The sequence below is a fragment of the Diceros bicornis genome, chromosome 31 (genome assembly GCF_020826845.1).
Source record: "Diceros bicornis minor isolate mBicDic1 chromosome 31, mDicBic1.mat.cur, whole genome shotgun sequence".
NCBI classification, from domain to species: domain Eukaryota; kingdom Metazoa; phylum Chordata; class Mammalia; order Perissodactyla; family Rhinocerotidae; genus Diceros; species Diceros bicornis.
The window spans coordinates 23,542,505-23,558,319 of NC_080770.1; the positions used below are offsets into that span (position 1 = coordinate 23,542,505).

The following is a 15,815-nucleotide window of genomic DNA, read 5'->3' on the forward strand; positions in this document are numbered from 1 at the left end:
ATGTCTTGGATATGACACCAAAAGCACAGGCAACAAAAGAATCAAAATGAAGTTTTGTGCTCTCTGTCAGGAGACTGAAAAAGCCCCCCACAGAATGAGAGAAAATATTGTAAATCATATATCTGATAAGGGATTAATATCCAGAATACATAAGGAACTCCTACAACTCAATGACAAAAAAAACAAACAACCGAATTCTAAAAAGGGCAAAGGACCTAAACAGACATTTCTCCAAAGAAGATATACAAATGGCCAATAAGCACATGAAAAGATGCTCACCATCGTTAGTCAGTTAGGGAAATGCAGATCAAAACCACATTGAGATACTGCTTCACATTCATTAGAATTTTTTTTTCTTAAAAAGAAATAATAAGTGTTGGCAAGGATGTGGAGAAATTGGAACCCAGAGGCATTGCTGGCAGGAACGTAAAATGGTACAACCACTGTGGAAAAAAGTTTCGCTGTTCCTCAAAAAGTTAAATACAGAATTGTAATAAGATCCAGCTTTCCCCGGAAAGCAGGGACTCAGATATTTGTGCACCAGTGTTCATAATAGCATTATTCACAATAGCCAAAAGGTGGAAACAACCCAAATGTCCATCAGCAGATGAATGGTTAAACAAAATGTGGTACATACATACAATGGAATATTATTCAGTCATAAAAGTGAATAAAACTCTGATACATACTACAACATGGATTAACCTTGAAAACATGCTAAGTAAAATAAATCAGGCACAAAGGGACAAATATTGTATGATTCCACTTATATGAGGTACCTAAAATAAGCAAATACATAGAGACAGAAAGTAGAATAGAGGTTACTAGGGGCTGGAGGAGGGGAATAGGGAGATATTACTTAATGGGTACAGAGTCTGGGATAATGAGAAATTTCTGGAAGTAATGTTGATGGTGGGCCGGCCCCATGGCTTAGCAGTTAAGTGCACGCGCTGCGCTGCTGGCGGCCCGGGTTCGGATCCCGGGCGTGCAGCAACTCGTGCACCAACTCACCGCTTGTCCGGCCGTGCTGAGGCCGCGTCCCACATACAGCAACTAGAAGGAAGTGCAGCTGTGACATACAACTATCTACTGGGGCTTTGGGGGGAAAAAAATAAATAAATAAATAAAAATTATTAAAAAAAAAAATGTTGATGGTTACACAGCATTGTGACTATACTTAATGCCATTGGATTGTACACTTAAATACAGTTAAAATGGTAAATTTTATGTTGTATATATTTTACCATAATAAGAAATGTAAAAGATAAAAGATAAAACTCTCCACAAGAAGAATTTTAAGTACCTAGGAATAAACCAAGCAGTATATATGTAAGACCTTTACAGAGAAAATTGTAAAGCTTTATTGAATTACATTAGAGAATTTCCAAATAAATGGAAATATACTATGTTCACAAGGTTCAGGATTATAAAGATGCCAATTCTCCTCAAATTAACCTATGCATTCATTGCCATTCCAAAAAAATCTCAACAGTTTTTTCTGCAGTTGAGAACCTGATTCTAAAATTTATATGGAAAATCAAAGGGCCAAATAGCAAAGACAGTTCTGGTGTTTTTTTAAGACATTTAAAAAAAAAAACAGTGAAGAGGATTTATATCACTGGATATCAACAGTGAATACAGAGCCACTGTAATTAAGACAGGGTAATATTGGCCCAGGGATAAGGAGATAGACCACTAGGATGGAACAGAGAGCCCAGAAATACTCACATCTATAGGAAACTTAAAGCAGAGGAGACATTAAAGATTTCTTGGTAAAACCGGATTAATCAGTAACTAGTACTAGGACTAGTTATTTTCCATGAGATCAACAATATAATTAGATGCTATTTCCTACATCAAAATATATTTCAGATGGGTTAAAAACCTAGACGTGAGAAGGCAAATTTATAGGAGAACTTGGAGGAAGATTAGCCCTGAGCCAACATCCATGCCAGTCCTCCTCTTTTTGCTGAGGAATACTGGCCCTGAGCTAACATCCATGCTGATCTTCCTCCACTTCGTGTGGGACGCCACCACAGCATGGCCTGACAAGTAGGTGCGCGCCCAGGATCCAAACCCGGGCCTCCAGCAGCGGAGTGCACACACTTAACTGCTATGCCATGGGGCCGGCCCCTAGAACATTTTTTACTTTAAGGTATGGAAGGATTTCTTTTTAAACTAGACACACACAAAAAATAAGGGAAAAAATAAAGGGCCAGCCCAGTGGCATAGTGGTTAAGTTCCCGCATTCCTCTTCAGTGGGCCGGGGTTTGCGGGTTCAGATCCTGGGCGTGGACCTATGCACCGCTCATCAAGCCATGCTGAGACAGCGTCCCACATGGAAGAGTTACAACTCTACAACTATGATATACAACTATGTACTGGGGCTTTGGGGAGAAAAAAGAGAAAGATTGGCAACAGATGTTAGCACAGGGCCAATCTTCCTCAAAAAAAATAAATAAATAAAAAATAAAATTTTTTACTACATTAAAAATTTTTTGTGTGTGTGGGGAGTATCAGCCGTAAGCTAACATCCATGTTAATCTTCCTCTTTTTGCTGAGGAAGACCGGCTCTGAGCTAACATCTATTGCCAATCCTCCTCCTTTTTTTTCCCCAAAGCCCTGGTAGATAGTTGTATGTCATAGTTGCACATCCTTCTAGTTGATGCTGTATGTGGGTCGCAGCCTCAGCATGGCTGGAGAAGCCGTGCGTCTGTGCGCGCCTGGGATCCAAACCCAGGCCGCCAGTAACAGAGCACGCGCACTTAACCGCTAAGCCGCGGGGCTGGCCCATTACATTAAAAATTTTTTTAATTTTTGTGCATCAGAAGATATTTTGTTTATAACAAGGTGAAAAGACAAGTTACAGATTGAGAGAATTGGACAAATCTAGTAGACGAAAAATAATGTAGGAGAATTAAATAATTTTATCAGTTTAGAGGTCAGAATAGTATTAAAAAAGAAAACGAGAAAGAAGAGTAGTAATCCCTGGTGGGGGGAAGGGTACCAACCTGATGGGGCAGAAAAAGGCCTTTTGGATGTCCTATAGCTTGTTCCCAATGGCAGGTACACAGATGTATACGCTTACAGAATTTCATTAAGTTGTACTCTTGGGATTTGTACCTTGTACCATATGAAAGTTAAACCTCAATTAAAAAGAATATTAGTAAACAATAAACCAGATTTAATGAATATATGTGCATATATAGAGAGTTTTACAATCTCTGAAAAGATAATTTATATTTTTATATGTTCATTAAACATTTTCAAAAAAGTAAATCATATATTTGTGCACAAAGAAAACCTTAACAAATGCAAAAAGTAAAAGATATACTGACCAAATTCTTTGCTGATGACCCAACAAAATTTTTAATTAATAATATCACAAAAAATATTGGCTACTTGGAAAGTATGAAGCATACGCCTAAATGGAAACTTGAAACAACTAATTCTACCCCCCTAATTTTTTGAAATAAGCAGGGAATTTGGGGAGACCATTAAAAAAAATAAGGAAGGAAACCCAGAACCTAAAAAGAAAAGACAAATTTGATCATATGAAATTTTAGGATTTTAATCTGGAGAAATTTACCGTATACTGTCAATAAACAAGTGACATATTTGCAACCCAAACAACTGATAAAGGATTCATAGCTACAGTAAACAGAGCTCTTAGTGACTCTTGAGAAAAAGAGAACCCAATAGAAAAATGACCAAAGCATATGAATAGGCACATCACAGAAGATGTCCAATGGCCGGTAAGCACATGAAAAGCTGTGCAGCCTCTCCCCCCGCCACAGAAAGGCAGATTAAAGTAACGATAAGATAGCTCTTTAAACCATCAGAGTGGCAAAAAGTAAAAAGAGTAATAACACATACAGTTGATAGAGATGCTGGAAAAACAATACTCTCATACATTAAATGGAGAAATGTGAATTGTTAGTGCCTTTTTAATGAAAGCAATATGGTAATATCTATTATAGCATAATTAAAAAGGCTTTTATCCTTCAGACTAAAAAATTATATTCTTGGGCCGGCCCCGTGGCTTAGCGGTTAGGTGAACGCGCTCCGCTGCTGGCGGCCCTGGTTCGGATCCCAGGCGCAAACCAAAGCACCGCTTCTCTGGCCATGCTGAGGCCATGTCCCCCATACAGCAACTAGAAAGATGTGCAGCTATGACATATAACTATCTACTGGAGCTTTGGGGGAAAATAAATAAATAAAATTTAAAAAAAAATTATATTCTTGAGACTTTTAGAAAATAAGTACATTAGGAGATATATACACACACACACACACACACACACACACACACACACACACAGATGTTTATTGTAACATTATAGTGGACAAAATAACCAATCTGGAAACACATTGCAAGTTTGTCAGTAAGGGAATGATTGAGTAAATTTTGGTACATGCATGTGTGGACTATTATGCAGTCTTTACCTATTGACTTTAGGGTTTTTCGTAATTTTCTGTTGAGTTAGAAAAGCTAGATGCAGAAAAGTGTATATACTATAATCCTCTTGTAAAATAAACAGTGCCCTAAACCTTGACCCTATGTATGTGTGTATGTGTGATTGTATATGATTCTGTGAACATGAAAGAATATATACCGGGTTGTTAATGTTAATTACCTTGGAAAAAGAGGAGTAAAAAAAAAAAGAGGTAGGTTTTTTTTATGGTGTCCATGTTGCAACAGCATTGTTAAACAGTCCCAGTTATATAAAATTATATGTGCTTATGGGGTATACATGCATAAAGAGATAAATGAAAGTAGGACCACTGGCTTCCTCAACACCAAGGGCACCATTCACATTGTAGTCTGTATAAATGGTGCCCCCTGGAGCTATGTGGTATGGCAGTCCTGCATGAAAGGATGGTCACTGAAGATTCACATGATTGTCTCAGGGTGTTATTTATGTAATCATAAAAATAAAAGATCTTTTTAAAGAGCTTCTACAAGACAAATGAAACCAGGACCAAAATGAATAGACAACCCACCAGCTGGGAGAAAATATTTGCAAAACATATATATGACAAGGTGTTAATCTCCATAATATATAAAGAACTCACACAACTGAACAACAAAAAAACAAACAACCCGATCAAAAAATGGGCACAGGAAATGAACAGACACTCCTCCAAAGAAGATATACAGATGGCCAATAGGCACATGAAAAGATGTTCAACATCACTAATCATCAGGGAAATGCAAATCAAAACAACACTAAGATACCACCTCACGCCCGTTAGAATGGCTATAATCACCAAGACAAAAAACAAATGTTGGAGAGGATGTGGAGAAACAGGAACCCTCGTACACAGCTGGTGGGAATGCAAACTGGTGCAGCATCTATGGAAAACGGTATGGAGATTCCTCAAAAAATTAAAAATAGAAATACCCTATGATCCAGCTATCCCATTACTGGGAATCTATCCAACGAACCTGAAATCAACAATCCAAAAAGAGGCTTATGCACCCCTATGTTCATTGCAGCATTTTTCACTATAGCCAAGAAGTGGAAGCAACCCAAGTGTCCCTCACTTGATGATTGGATCAAGAAGATGTGGTATATATACACAATAGAATACTACTCAGCCATAAGAAAAAAGACAAAATCGTCCCATTTGCAACAACATGGATGGGCCTGGAGGGTATTATGTTAAGTGAAATAAGCCAGAAAGAGAAAGACAAACAGCGTATGATCTCACTCATATGTGGAATATAAACCAACACATGGACAGAGAAAACTGTATTGTGGTTACCAGGGGCAATGGGGGTGGGGAGTGGGCACAAGGGGTGAAGGGAGACATGTATATGGTGATCGACAAACAAAAATGTGCAACCAAAATTTCACAATGTTATAAACTATTAAGATATCAAAAAAAAAGAAATAAAAGATCTTTTTATAGTAGTGAATAGGAAATACATGTTTTTCCCATAGTAAAATTTTACCATTACTGACAAGCAGTGTACTGAACCAAAAAGAACACTGCATCAAGATGTGGGAAACCTGATCTTTCTGAGCCTCACTTTTCTCATCTGGTAAAAAGAGATCTTATCATCAGCTCTGTCTTACCTCCCAGAGCCGTTGGAATGATCAAATGAGATAATGGGTCTAAAAACACTCTTTTTAATAAATTAGACATTTAAACAGGGATCATTATTCTCTGAACTAGACAGTGAGCGTCTCGGAATAAGATTTGCAACAAATTCACCTAACAGTATCTTGCTCAGTAAATATTTGTTGAATGATTGAATCCCCAAGGACTAGTTATTTATATGTAAAGTGACTGGGTTTTTTTCCAAGTAGGATATTGGAAGTGCTTTGCTAATAAATATTACAGAGACGTCCCTTGTAATGTCTTCCTTCTACTTACAAGTATGAAGCTTGGAAAATACATCTTGGATTTTTGTTAACAGATCGATGAGGTCCTGAGACAGGAAGACAAAGCCGAAGCTATGTCTGGCCATATTGATCAGTTTCTGATAGCCACGTTCATGCAGCTAAGACTCATCTACAATACACATATGGCAGATGAGAAATTGGAGAAGGATGAGATCATCAAGTTGTATAGCTGTATCATTGGCAACATGATTTCGGTAAGGGCATCTCTGCAGATCATGAGCTTCCCTTAAGTCTCTCATCCCACCCGGCTTCTAAAGCTTGAACCAGTGTAGATGTTCCAGTGAGTCCTATGACACTTGTAGAATTTTATATGCAAGCTATTGATTACTTCTGTTGGATGTTGGGCAACACTCCAGCTTACCTTATTGTTAGGATACAAAGTAGAATGCTTACATACTACCTAGAATTCTGCTTCCTGCCAGTTTCTTTCTTTTTTTTTTTTTTTTTTTTTTTTTTTGAGAAAGATCAGCCCTGTGCTAACATCTGCCAATCTTCCTCTTTTTTTTCTTTGCTGAGGAAGACTGGCCCTGGGCTAACATCCATGCCCATCTTCCTCCACTTTATATGGGACGCCGCCACAGCACGGCTTGACAAGTGGTGCGTTGGTGCGCGCCCGGGATCCAAACAGGCAAACCCCGGGCCGCCGCAGCAGAGCGCACGCACTTAACCACTTGTGCACTGGGCCGGCCCCCCCGTCGGTTTCTTCATCAGGCATAGTGGGCCCTGACTGGCTTTTCACAGATAACTGTTCACATTAAAAGTACTTTTATAACAGGAAAGAAGCACGCTGATTACTTTTGGCTGTTACTGGAGGTTTGAGGGAGTGTGGTGATTTTTGCTTTTTCCTAATACTCTGAATTTTAAAAAATACAATATAATTGTTTACTAGAATATGCCACCCGTGTTCATCTTCCTTGCTCTGTATATTGAGTTTCATACCTCCCTAACACAGTTATGATTGGATAGCTGTTTCAGATAGAGAGCCTAGCCCGGGAGGCCTCCACTGGAGTACTGAAAGACCTGATGCATGGCCTCATCACCTTAATGCTGGATTCTCGAATTGAAGATCTGGAAGAAGGACAACAGGTGATCCGCTCTGTGAACCTCTTGGTGGTGAAAGTTCTGGAGAAGTCAGACCAGACCAACATCCTGAGGTATATCTATACTCTCAGCATTAGAGCCTGGAACAGCCTCTCTTTTGTCTACCCATAGAAACCAGAAGTCGCTAGATCAGTTGTAACTTTAGGTTTGCCTGTAAGTTGATTTATTATTTTTCACTTCCTCATGAACAAAGGTTTCCAACCTGAGACAGCAGCTAAAACTAGTAACAACATCAGTAAGCCAGCCAATATGAGTTTTCTAGAATAGAACTGTAAAGTTTGTTAGCTGCCACCTCTGTCATTTACATTTCAGGTACATTTCTTTCTTTCTCAGCTATCAGTGACATGAAAAATAGAGTGACAAGCGTTACCATGTACCAAGTAGTAACATAAGAAGCTTAAATGATGGATGTTTATTTTCTTAATAACTGAATGTCAAGTAATCAAAGACAGTTCGTGATCCATGAGCTGTCAGTTGATTAGATGGATGGAGAGTATTTACACTTAGCCTTTCAATTACTGATTTTAATAGGAATGCAGGTTTGAAACTTATTAATGCTGTTGTGTTATGTTTGTTTTTATCCAGTGCCCTACTTGTTTTGCTCCAAGACAGCCTGCTAGCAACAGCCAGTTCTCCCAAATTCTCAGAGCTTGTTATGAAGGTTAAGTTGAAATAATTTGTTCTCTTTCAAAGATGCAATAATTTGTTAAAGTGTGGGGAAAGAGGAGTTGGAGCTAAGATATAGATTCAAATTAACCAAGACACACCTGAAAAATATAGCTGGTCTCCAATTTTCCCTTCCTCCAATTTATACCCCAAGCTCAGGTCTAAACAATTCCTGGCCTCAGACAGTGAAAAGGAAGAGCTTCTTTGTAAATATCTCACCAATTTTCCTGGAATCAAAAGTCAAGAAGTGTGGTGAGACAAATTTCATTTCTTTTTGGAAGAAAGATATGTATAGCCCTATAATATTTTGGTCTCTTTGATAGAAGACTCCAGATGAACATATCTATAACATTATAAAAGTGTTATTACACTGTAATGGTGTAAAATACTTTGTCTCCTTGGTTAGATTTGGTTAAGCAATGTAAACTACTTTACTCTCAGGTACCAAGCAAACCCAAGACAGAATCTCCACATTTTCTCATCATTTAAGACCCCTGTCTTTAGGAGGTGGGAAGGAGGAGTAGAGATGATTAGACAGATGACTTGTCCCATTTTAGCCAGTGACATGGTTGAAGTGAGTAAAATTATTCGTGTTTTGGCAACTGAACTTGGAAGATATAATGTGCCACATGTGTATCCCTGACCATCATCTAGAAGTGATCCCAGAGCTTAGGGAAGATGAATGGTGACAGAAACTATCCTCATTCTTCAGTCACTCCTTCTAACTTTTGTTTCTTTTTTCAATAGTGTCTCTGGAGAATGGTTCGACTATTGCCTGAAACCATCAACAGCATTAATCTGGACAGAATTCTTCTGGATATACACGTTTTCATGAAGGTCTTCCCCAAAGAGAAACTGAAACAATGCAAAAGTGAATTTCCCATAAGGACCCTAAAGACTCTGCTGCACACTTTATGCAAATTAAAAGGGCCCAAGGTGAGAACAGCACCCAGTCCCTGAGGAAGCTTGAGAGGACATCATGGAAGTGGCATTGCTACCATTTGAATGTGCATGTGTCTCCCTCAGATCCTAGACCACCTAACAATGATTGACAACAAGAACGAGTCTGAGCTGGAGGCCCACCTCTGCCGGATGATGAAGCACAGTATGGACCAGACCGGGAGCAAGTCTGATAAGGAAACAGAAAAGGGAGCATCTCGAATAGTGAGTGTCCTGATTTGAAAGATTGAGGGAAGTGAGGTTGTCTGGAAGTGATCTTGTCGAAGGCCGCTGGAACCTGTCTTTCTGAGGGCCTGAGGTGAAGGCTCAGGGATTGGTCCAGTCACTCTCCTGCTGTAGTGCTGTAACCATTTCTGCCGTGAAATTTTCAAATATAAACTGTTTATAACTATATGCTTCTTGGTTCTTGAGAAAGGTTTCTGTGCCTGTGCCTAAGGCACTGGTTACCCGATAAATCCACTATGAGCTCTTTTTAATTAGGGAAGAATGGGCCAGGTCCTTCCTCGTCAAGTTTAGTTGAAATCCTGAGACTGGAGATATTGAGTAACCCAGAGTGTTAGTGTTGCTGCTGCAGACCCCAGACCGTCGGTGCTTCTGTTATCTGCAAGATCATACCAGGAGGGTCTGGATCTTGAGATGTTTTCAGTTCTTATCCAACCATTGTTCCTAATTAATAACTCAAATCTAACCAACCAGTCCTTCCTTGTGTCTTTCAACTTTTCAGGATGAAAAATCATCAAAGGCCAAAGTGAATGATTTCTTAGCTGAGATTTTTAAGAAGATTGGCTCTAAAGAGAACACTAAAGAGGTGAGAGGGAAAGACTGAGCCAAAGGGGGGGTCTGCTTCATGGAAAAGGGTCACTAACATCCATCCCCCGCTCTTCCTTTTTCTTGTGAACCAGGGCCTAGCAGAGTTGTATGAATATAAAAAGAAATACTCAGATGCTGACATTGAACCATTTCTGAAGAATTCCTCACAGTTTTTCCAGAGCTATGTTGAGAGAGGCCTTCGGGTGATTGAGATGGAGAGGGAGGGCAAAAGCCGTATTCCCCCTTCAACAGGTATGGTTTCCTCTAGTTACTCCAAGAGTAAGCTCAAAATAGCTCCCAGCTCAGGAACTGGAGGTTTTGATTGGTTTCAATTTATATCCATGCACCTCAATACTTAATGGTCACCAGTGATGTTCACATTGTTGTGAACATCACTGTGGTCAACCCTCAGTCACCTGCCTTGACCCATCATCGGTGTTTGACAATGACAATGTTCCCTGCCCTTGAAACAGTTTCTCCCCTGGGCTTCTGGTTCTCCATGCTGTCTTGGTTTCCTCCTCCCTCACTGGCTGTTCCTCCTTGGCCTCTCTGACTCATTCTTCTTCTCCTTGAACTCTTAATGTCGGCATTCCCCAGGGTTTGGTCCATGATTATCTCTTCTGTCTTACTCTCATTCCCTTAACTAGTGCATCTACTCTCATCACTTTAAATACCATTTATATGCCAACAAGGCCAATTTTGTTTGATGTCCAGCTCAGACTTCCTTCCTGATGTCAACTGATACATCCTGCATGACGTCTCCACTTGGGTTTCCACTAAACATTGTAAACTCATCGTGTCAAAGACTAAGCTCCTGATACTCCCCCGAACCTGCTCCATTTGCGTTCTTCTCCCTCTTGGTTGGTGGCAACTTCGACCTTCTAGTTTGCTCTGACCCAAAGCTTTTGAGTCTTCTTCTCCTCTCTGTCAGGAAGTCCTTTTGGCTCTACCTGCAAACTGTACGCAGAATCCACCACACTTCTCATCACCTTCACTGCTGCTGCCCTGGGCTGCATATCATCATCTCTTACCTGGATTACAGCACTATCCTCCTGTCTGACCTCCCCACTTCCACTCTCGCCTCCCTATATTCATTTCTGCACACAGCATCAAAACAATGCTTCTCAAACATTTTCCGAAGGCTCTTCCTTTCACTCAGAAAAGCAAAAAACCTTACAAAGGTCTATGAGGGCCTACATTATATGGCCTCCTGATAGCTCTAGAACCTACTCTCCCTGATTTTCATTCCACTCCAGCCCCCCCAGCTGCCTTGCTGTTCCTGGAAGGTACCAGGCATGCACCTTCTTAGGGCCTTTGCACTGGCTGTTTCTTACCTGTAGATTGCTCTTCCCACGACAGCCTTGTGGCGAGCTCCCTTTCTTCTTTAGGATCTTTGTGCAAACACCGCTATCTCAGTGAAACCTTATTTAAAACTTGCAACCTACCGCTTATGCCCCATGGCACTTAACTACCTCTAACACAGCATACAATGTAGTATTTATTAGGTTAATTGTTTGATGTCTTTCTGTCTCTGCTAGAATTTAAAATCCACAAGAGTAAAGATTTTTGTCTGTGTTGTCTCCTGGCACATAGTAGGCTCTCAGTAGGTATTTGTTGAATGATGTGAAAGAATGCCTGTCCTAATGGTAAGCTGAAATATTACTGTCCCCACAGTGAAAAAGCCAATATCTGAGAATTTCTGTGCACAGGATCTAGAAACAAAAGGAAGACTTAGAAGGTGTCCGTTACATAAAATAGCCATCAAGAGCCTTAAACTAAAAAAAGACCCAGCTGCAGAAGTTCCCTCTCATGGTGCAGAGTAGAGCACATTTGTCCTTTCTGAGTTCAGTGAAGCTCAGCTACTCCTACAGTTTAGAATTTGTTTGCCTGTAAAACCATATTCCTTTGTGATTTTCAGATTCCAATCGTGTTCTCTCTCGTGTATCTTGCTACACTGAAGCTTCATTTCAATTGTGTTCTCTTAAGTCATTTTTTTAAATTTGTTTTTAACACCTTAAATTACCCATCGCCAAGACCTTAGGCGTCTTTTTCTTGACACGCAATGAGCAGAATGTCTAACGGCGTGCTGCATGTGGACACACACGGTTTGGTTGATCAGGGCAAGGCCTCCTTTTCTCATTTCCAAAGTCCTTTCTGGTGATGGCCAAAATTTAATTGATACTTTTGGCCTAAACAGCACATTTGCAACATAAGTATGTGACCCCACTGCTTATTGAATGTTTCATGCCTTAGAGTATTCAAAATCCCTTACTGCTGGCTTTACGTTATTCTTCATTCACTTTTCACCCTCTCAGAGTGTTCTCCTCATCTTTACATTAAGGGATTCCTTCTGCCCTGGAGTAACCTGTTTTGTTTACCATAAGGGAGTTTTTCTTCCCAGTACCTTATCTTTTTGGTTAATGTAATGCATTTTCATTGATATCAAATTGGGTATTTTAAATGCCTGCATTTTGTGATTATTCCTTCTCAGAAATTTAAGAACTGAGGGATTTTTTTGTTTTGGTTTTCCCGTCTCAGTGCGGGGGGTTACAGATGCTCCAGTTCTAGTCGTTCTTTGGGTGTTTGTTGGGCACCTCAGTTTCCCCCCTTCTTCATGAGTACACTGTAGCCTTGAGCACCTTGCCGTCCTCCCTGGTTTGAAGAAGAGCTTTCCCCTCTGTCAATTCTTGCAGATGTTTCAAGTCCTAGGTCCTTCAGTTGGGCACCGAGCGAGCATACCCTCAGGGGGAGCTTGGGCTTTCTGGATTGCCCGGGCCAGCTGTGGGGTTACAGGTGCAACTCCTGCATTGCCCGGGATGTTCCTGCGTGGCCCAGCTTACATTCTGCTCTTCTGTATCAGTTTGTGAAGTTCTCACTAAACTTACCTTGAGTGTATTTCAGAGCACCCTTGATCACCAACTACAGGTGGATTCTTGTGGACTTTTTAGTCTTCAAGTACAGTGGCGGTGTTTAAGCCCCAGATTGTTCCCTTTGGTGGCAGATTAGCCAGGGCAGTCTAGAAGTGGGCTGTGTATACCTGAAGATTCTTTCTGCATTCCTCTCTAGGCATCTCCCCTCAGATGGAGGTCACCTGTGTGCCCGCTCCCACAAGCACAATGTCCTCCATAGGCAACACAAATGGAGAAGAGGTAGGACCGTCTGTCTACCTGGAAAGGCTGAAAATCCTCCGACAGCGATGTGGTCTGGACAACACAAAGGTACTGCTCCTTTCTTCTGTGTGGGTCAGGGAGGGCAAGGAGAAGCCGCTCAGGGACAGGCTGGCCCAGGGAGGCAGCCCAGTCTCGGTGTGTGTTGTTCCAGAGCTGCCTCTTGACCTGCTGAGACAATGTCTCTTCTCTCGACAGCAAGATGACCGACCTCCGCTGACCTCTTTGCTCTCCAAACCAGCAGTTCCTACCGTTGCCTCGTCCACGGACATGCTGCACAGCAAACTCTCTCAGCTCCGGGAGTCCCGGGAGCAGCACCAGCATTCAGACCTGGATTCTAACCAGACTCACTCGTCAGGAACCGTGACCACATCCTCCTCCTCCACAGCTAACATTGATGACTTGAAAAAAAGACTGGAGAGAATAAAGAGCAGTCGCAAATGAAGCTGCTTACTCCCCTGGCTCCCTGCAGCTTTAGTTTACTAAACTAGAAGTCCTCCTAGTTACAAGCGGCCTGGGCAGTGTACACAACCTGGTTGTATGTATCCTACCGTGGATCTGGGGAGGAGTCGCTGTGGCACAAGTGTTTGTACATACTCTGCTTCTCTCCGTCAGCACCCTGCCTCTAGAAGACTGTCTGTGGATTAGTTTAGTGTACAGACTTGTAAACAGCTGCCCTCCTCTCAGCTCAGACTAATTTCCATATCCTTTTTCTTTTGTTTTATTTTTAATTGCTCATTTGTAAAGTCGTCCTAATCTTTCCTAGCTTTTAACTATTAGAAACTCTTTACTAGTTTTCCTTTGAGTTTGTGAGCTCTTCTCCCTGTAGCCCTGAAGGGTCACTGTATTCTGTATGAATGCATGGCATGATACAACTAATTTAAGAGTCTTTTATAAATAAAGTTTGCATTAACTATAACTGTCTCCCAAGATGCTCCGTATCTGGGAGTGTTGGGCAGCTCTTTCTGTTGCCTGTTCTCAGGACCAGTGGGTATGCAGCCCGTTGGAGAAAGGTGAATGATTACTGCTTAGAGAGCTCCACCTTTCCTGGGTTCACAGACGTGATGCTGTCTTTTACTCCTTTGGAATAAGAGGACCCCACCTTCTCTGCTTCCCACTGCAGCTCCAAGGGGAGCAAAGAAATCTCATTCTTCCCTGTTTGGAGGTTTGGGTCATGATGTTCCTCCCATCATGGCCATGCTTCCAAGGAGTTCTGAGGTTTCCTACCACTTTGCTGCCCAGATACACGAGATTGTCCCCCATGTTGGCTAGGCTACCGTGGTTCTCCACTGGACTGGACTTGGGGTCATTTGACTAGAGGAGAATGGGAGCGCTTATGAGCATCCTGCCTGGTTATTGGGGTCTTTTAGTCCAGACTAACAGTTGCTTCACATTCAGTCTGAGTGAGGACCAGAAAATAAACTGAAAATTCACTTCTGGAGTAAATTCCACAGGGCCTCCCTCCATAGTGAAAAAAAACTCTTCAAGACTAAGAGGTTCTGAATTTGTTGGGAGACTTTTTGGGCAATCATTGAGTTCAAAGGAACTTTTCTAGCTATCTTGTACTCAGCTGGTATTCAAGAAATGAAAGCGTGACAGAAAATGAACCCTCTATTGATTCCAGTCATGATCTTCAGTTGGCCCCCACACTGCCTGAAATTAACTTGCCTCTCCTCCTCATAATGGGAACATGGGAGTAGGCGTCCACTGGAGGGACGATGGAGGAGTTCATTGCTATAGAAGAAAAACATATTTAGAGAGCATGGCTGTGCTTGGGTCTGGAATTAGCACAGCTAATTTGAAAAACCCAAGTGCCGAGCTTACGATGCTGACAGCTGTGTTGGAGGGAAGCAGCCTTGTGAGAATGTGTGCCCCTGTTTAAAAAGCAGAGTTTGGGTATTATAACATTCTTAATCCCTTCCCCCTGCTCTGGTTAAAGCTCTAGGTTGCCAAGATCCTACAAGCTCACTGAATTCCCAGTTTTTACCTTGCTTTCTGGTCAACCACAACCAAAGAATGAGGGCAAGGCACTCAGTCTTAATTCTCTGTTTCCTGATGTGTTGAAAAATGGGAAGGAAAACAAAAGTGAGGGGGAGAGGTGGTGAAAATACCTACCTTAGGTCCCTTCCCGCTTTAAACCAGGAAGTTTAAAGATCTTGGTTGAAGCTCCCAGGCCAAGAGTGGTAACCACATGGCATCCATGCTCCACTCCTCTGTCCTGTGCCCAAGGCAGTCTTCACAGTTCCCCTCCCAGCTCAGGGATGAGAGGCTTATCAAGTGATGAGCATTTCACACCAGTTGAAACTGACTGTCATACCTGTTGTAGGCCACAGTGCCTAGTTCCCCCTGAGTCATAAATACCCTAACAGGAACAGCCATAGGCCCTGGCACGGCTGGAAACTGGGTGGAGCTCCGTGGAAGGGCAGCGTGTGTGAGCCATGCTCCATCCCATTCCAGTGACCTCTGCCCGTGGTAACCTTGAAGAATGTGCTGTGAAAGGGCATCTTTAAAGTTCTATGACTCATGACTTTTACATTTCTCCAAACCCTTTATGAATGCACTTACTTATACACCCTCTAGGTCCCATTTCGTAGAAAAACAAATTGCTCAAGTCTGATAACTGCTGTGTGAGTCGAAATTCCAGGAAGCAACAACCCCAGCAGTATGCTATTTGCAGGAGCCAGAGCAGGGAAGTGGT

General features: G+C 41.6%; 1 protein-coding gene across 2 annotated transcripts in view; it reads left to right on the forward strand.

Moving 5' to 3' along the window:
* The window catches only part of CKAP5 (cytoskeleton associated protein 5), a 97,872-nt gene extending 83,836 nt beyond the window's left edge, over positions 1-14,036 (forward strand). Inside the window, exons 36-44 of one of the 2 annotated variants that reach the window (XM_058527017.1) lie at positions 6,428-6,607; positions 7,380-7,567; positions 8,100-8,175; positions 8,928-9,116; positions 9,207-9,344; positions 9,865-9,948; positions 10,043-10,202; positions 13,017-13,168; positions 13,272-13,312. In XM_058527017.1, the coding sequence (XP_058383000.1) occupies positions 6,428-6,607; positions 7,380-7,567; positions 8,100-8,175; positions 8,928-9,116; positions 9,207-9,344; positions 9,865-9,948; positions 10,043-10,202; positions 13,017-13,168; positions 13,272-13,292 (1,188 nt within the window). In that variant the 3' untranslated portion in view covers positions 13,293-13,312. The other variant, XM_058527016.1, reaches the window with a different exon arrangement.
* The last annotated feature ends 1,779 nt before the right edge of the window (positions 14,037-15,815 follow it).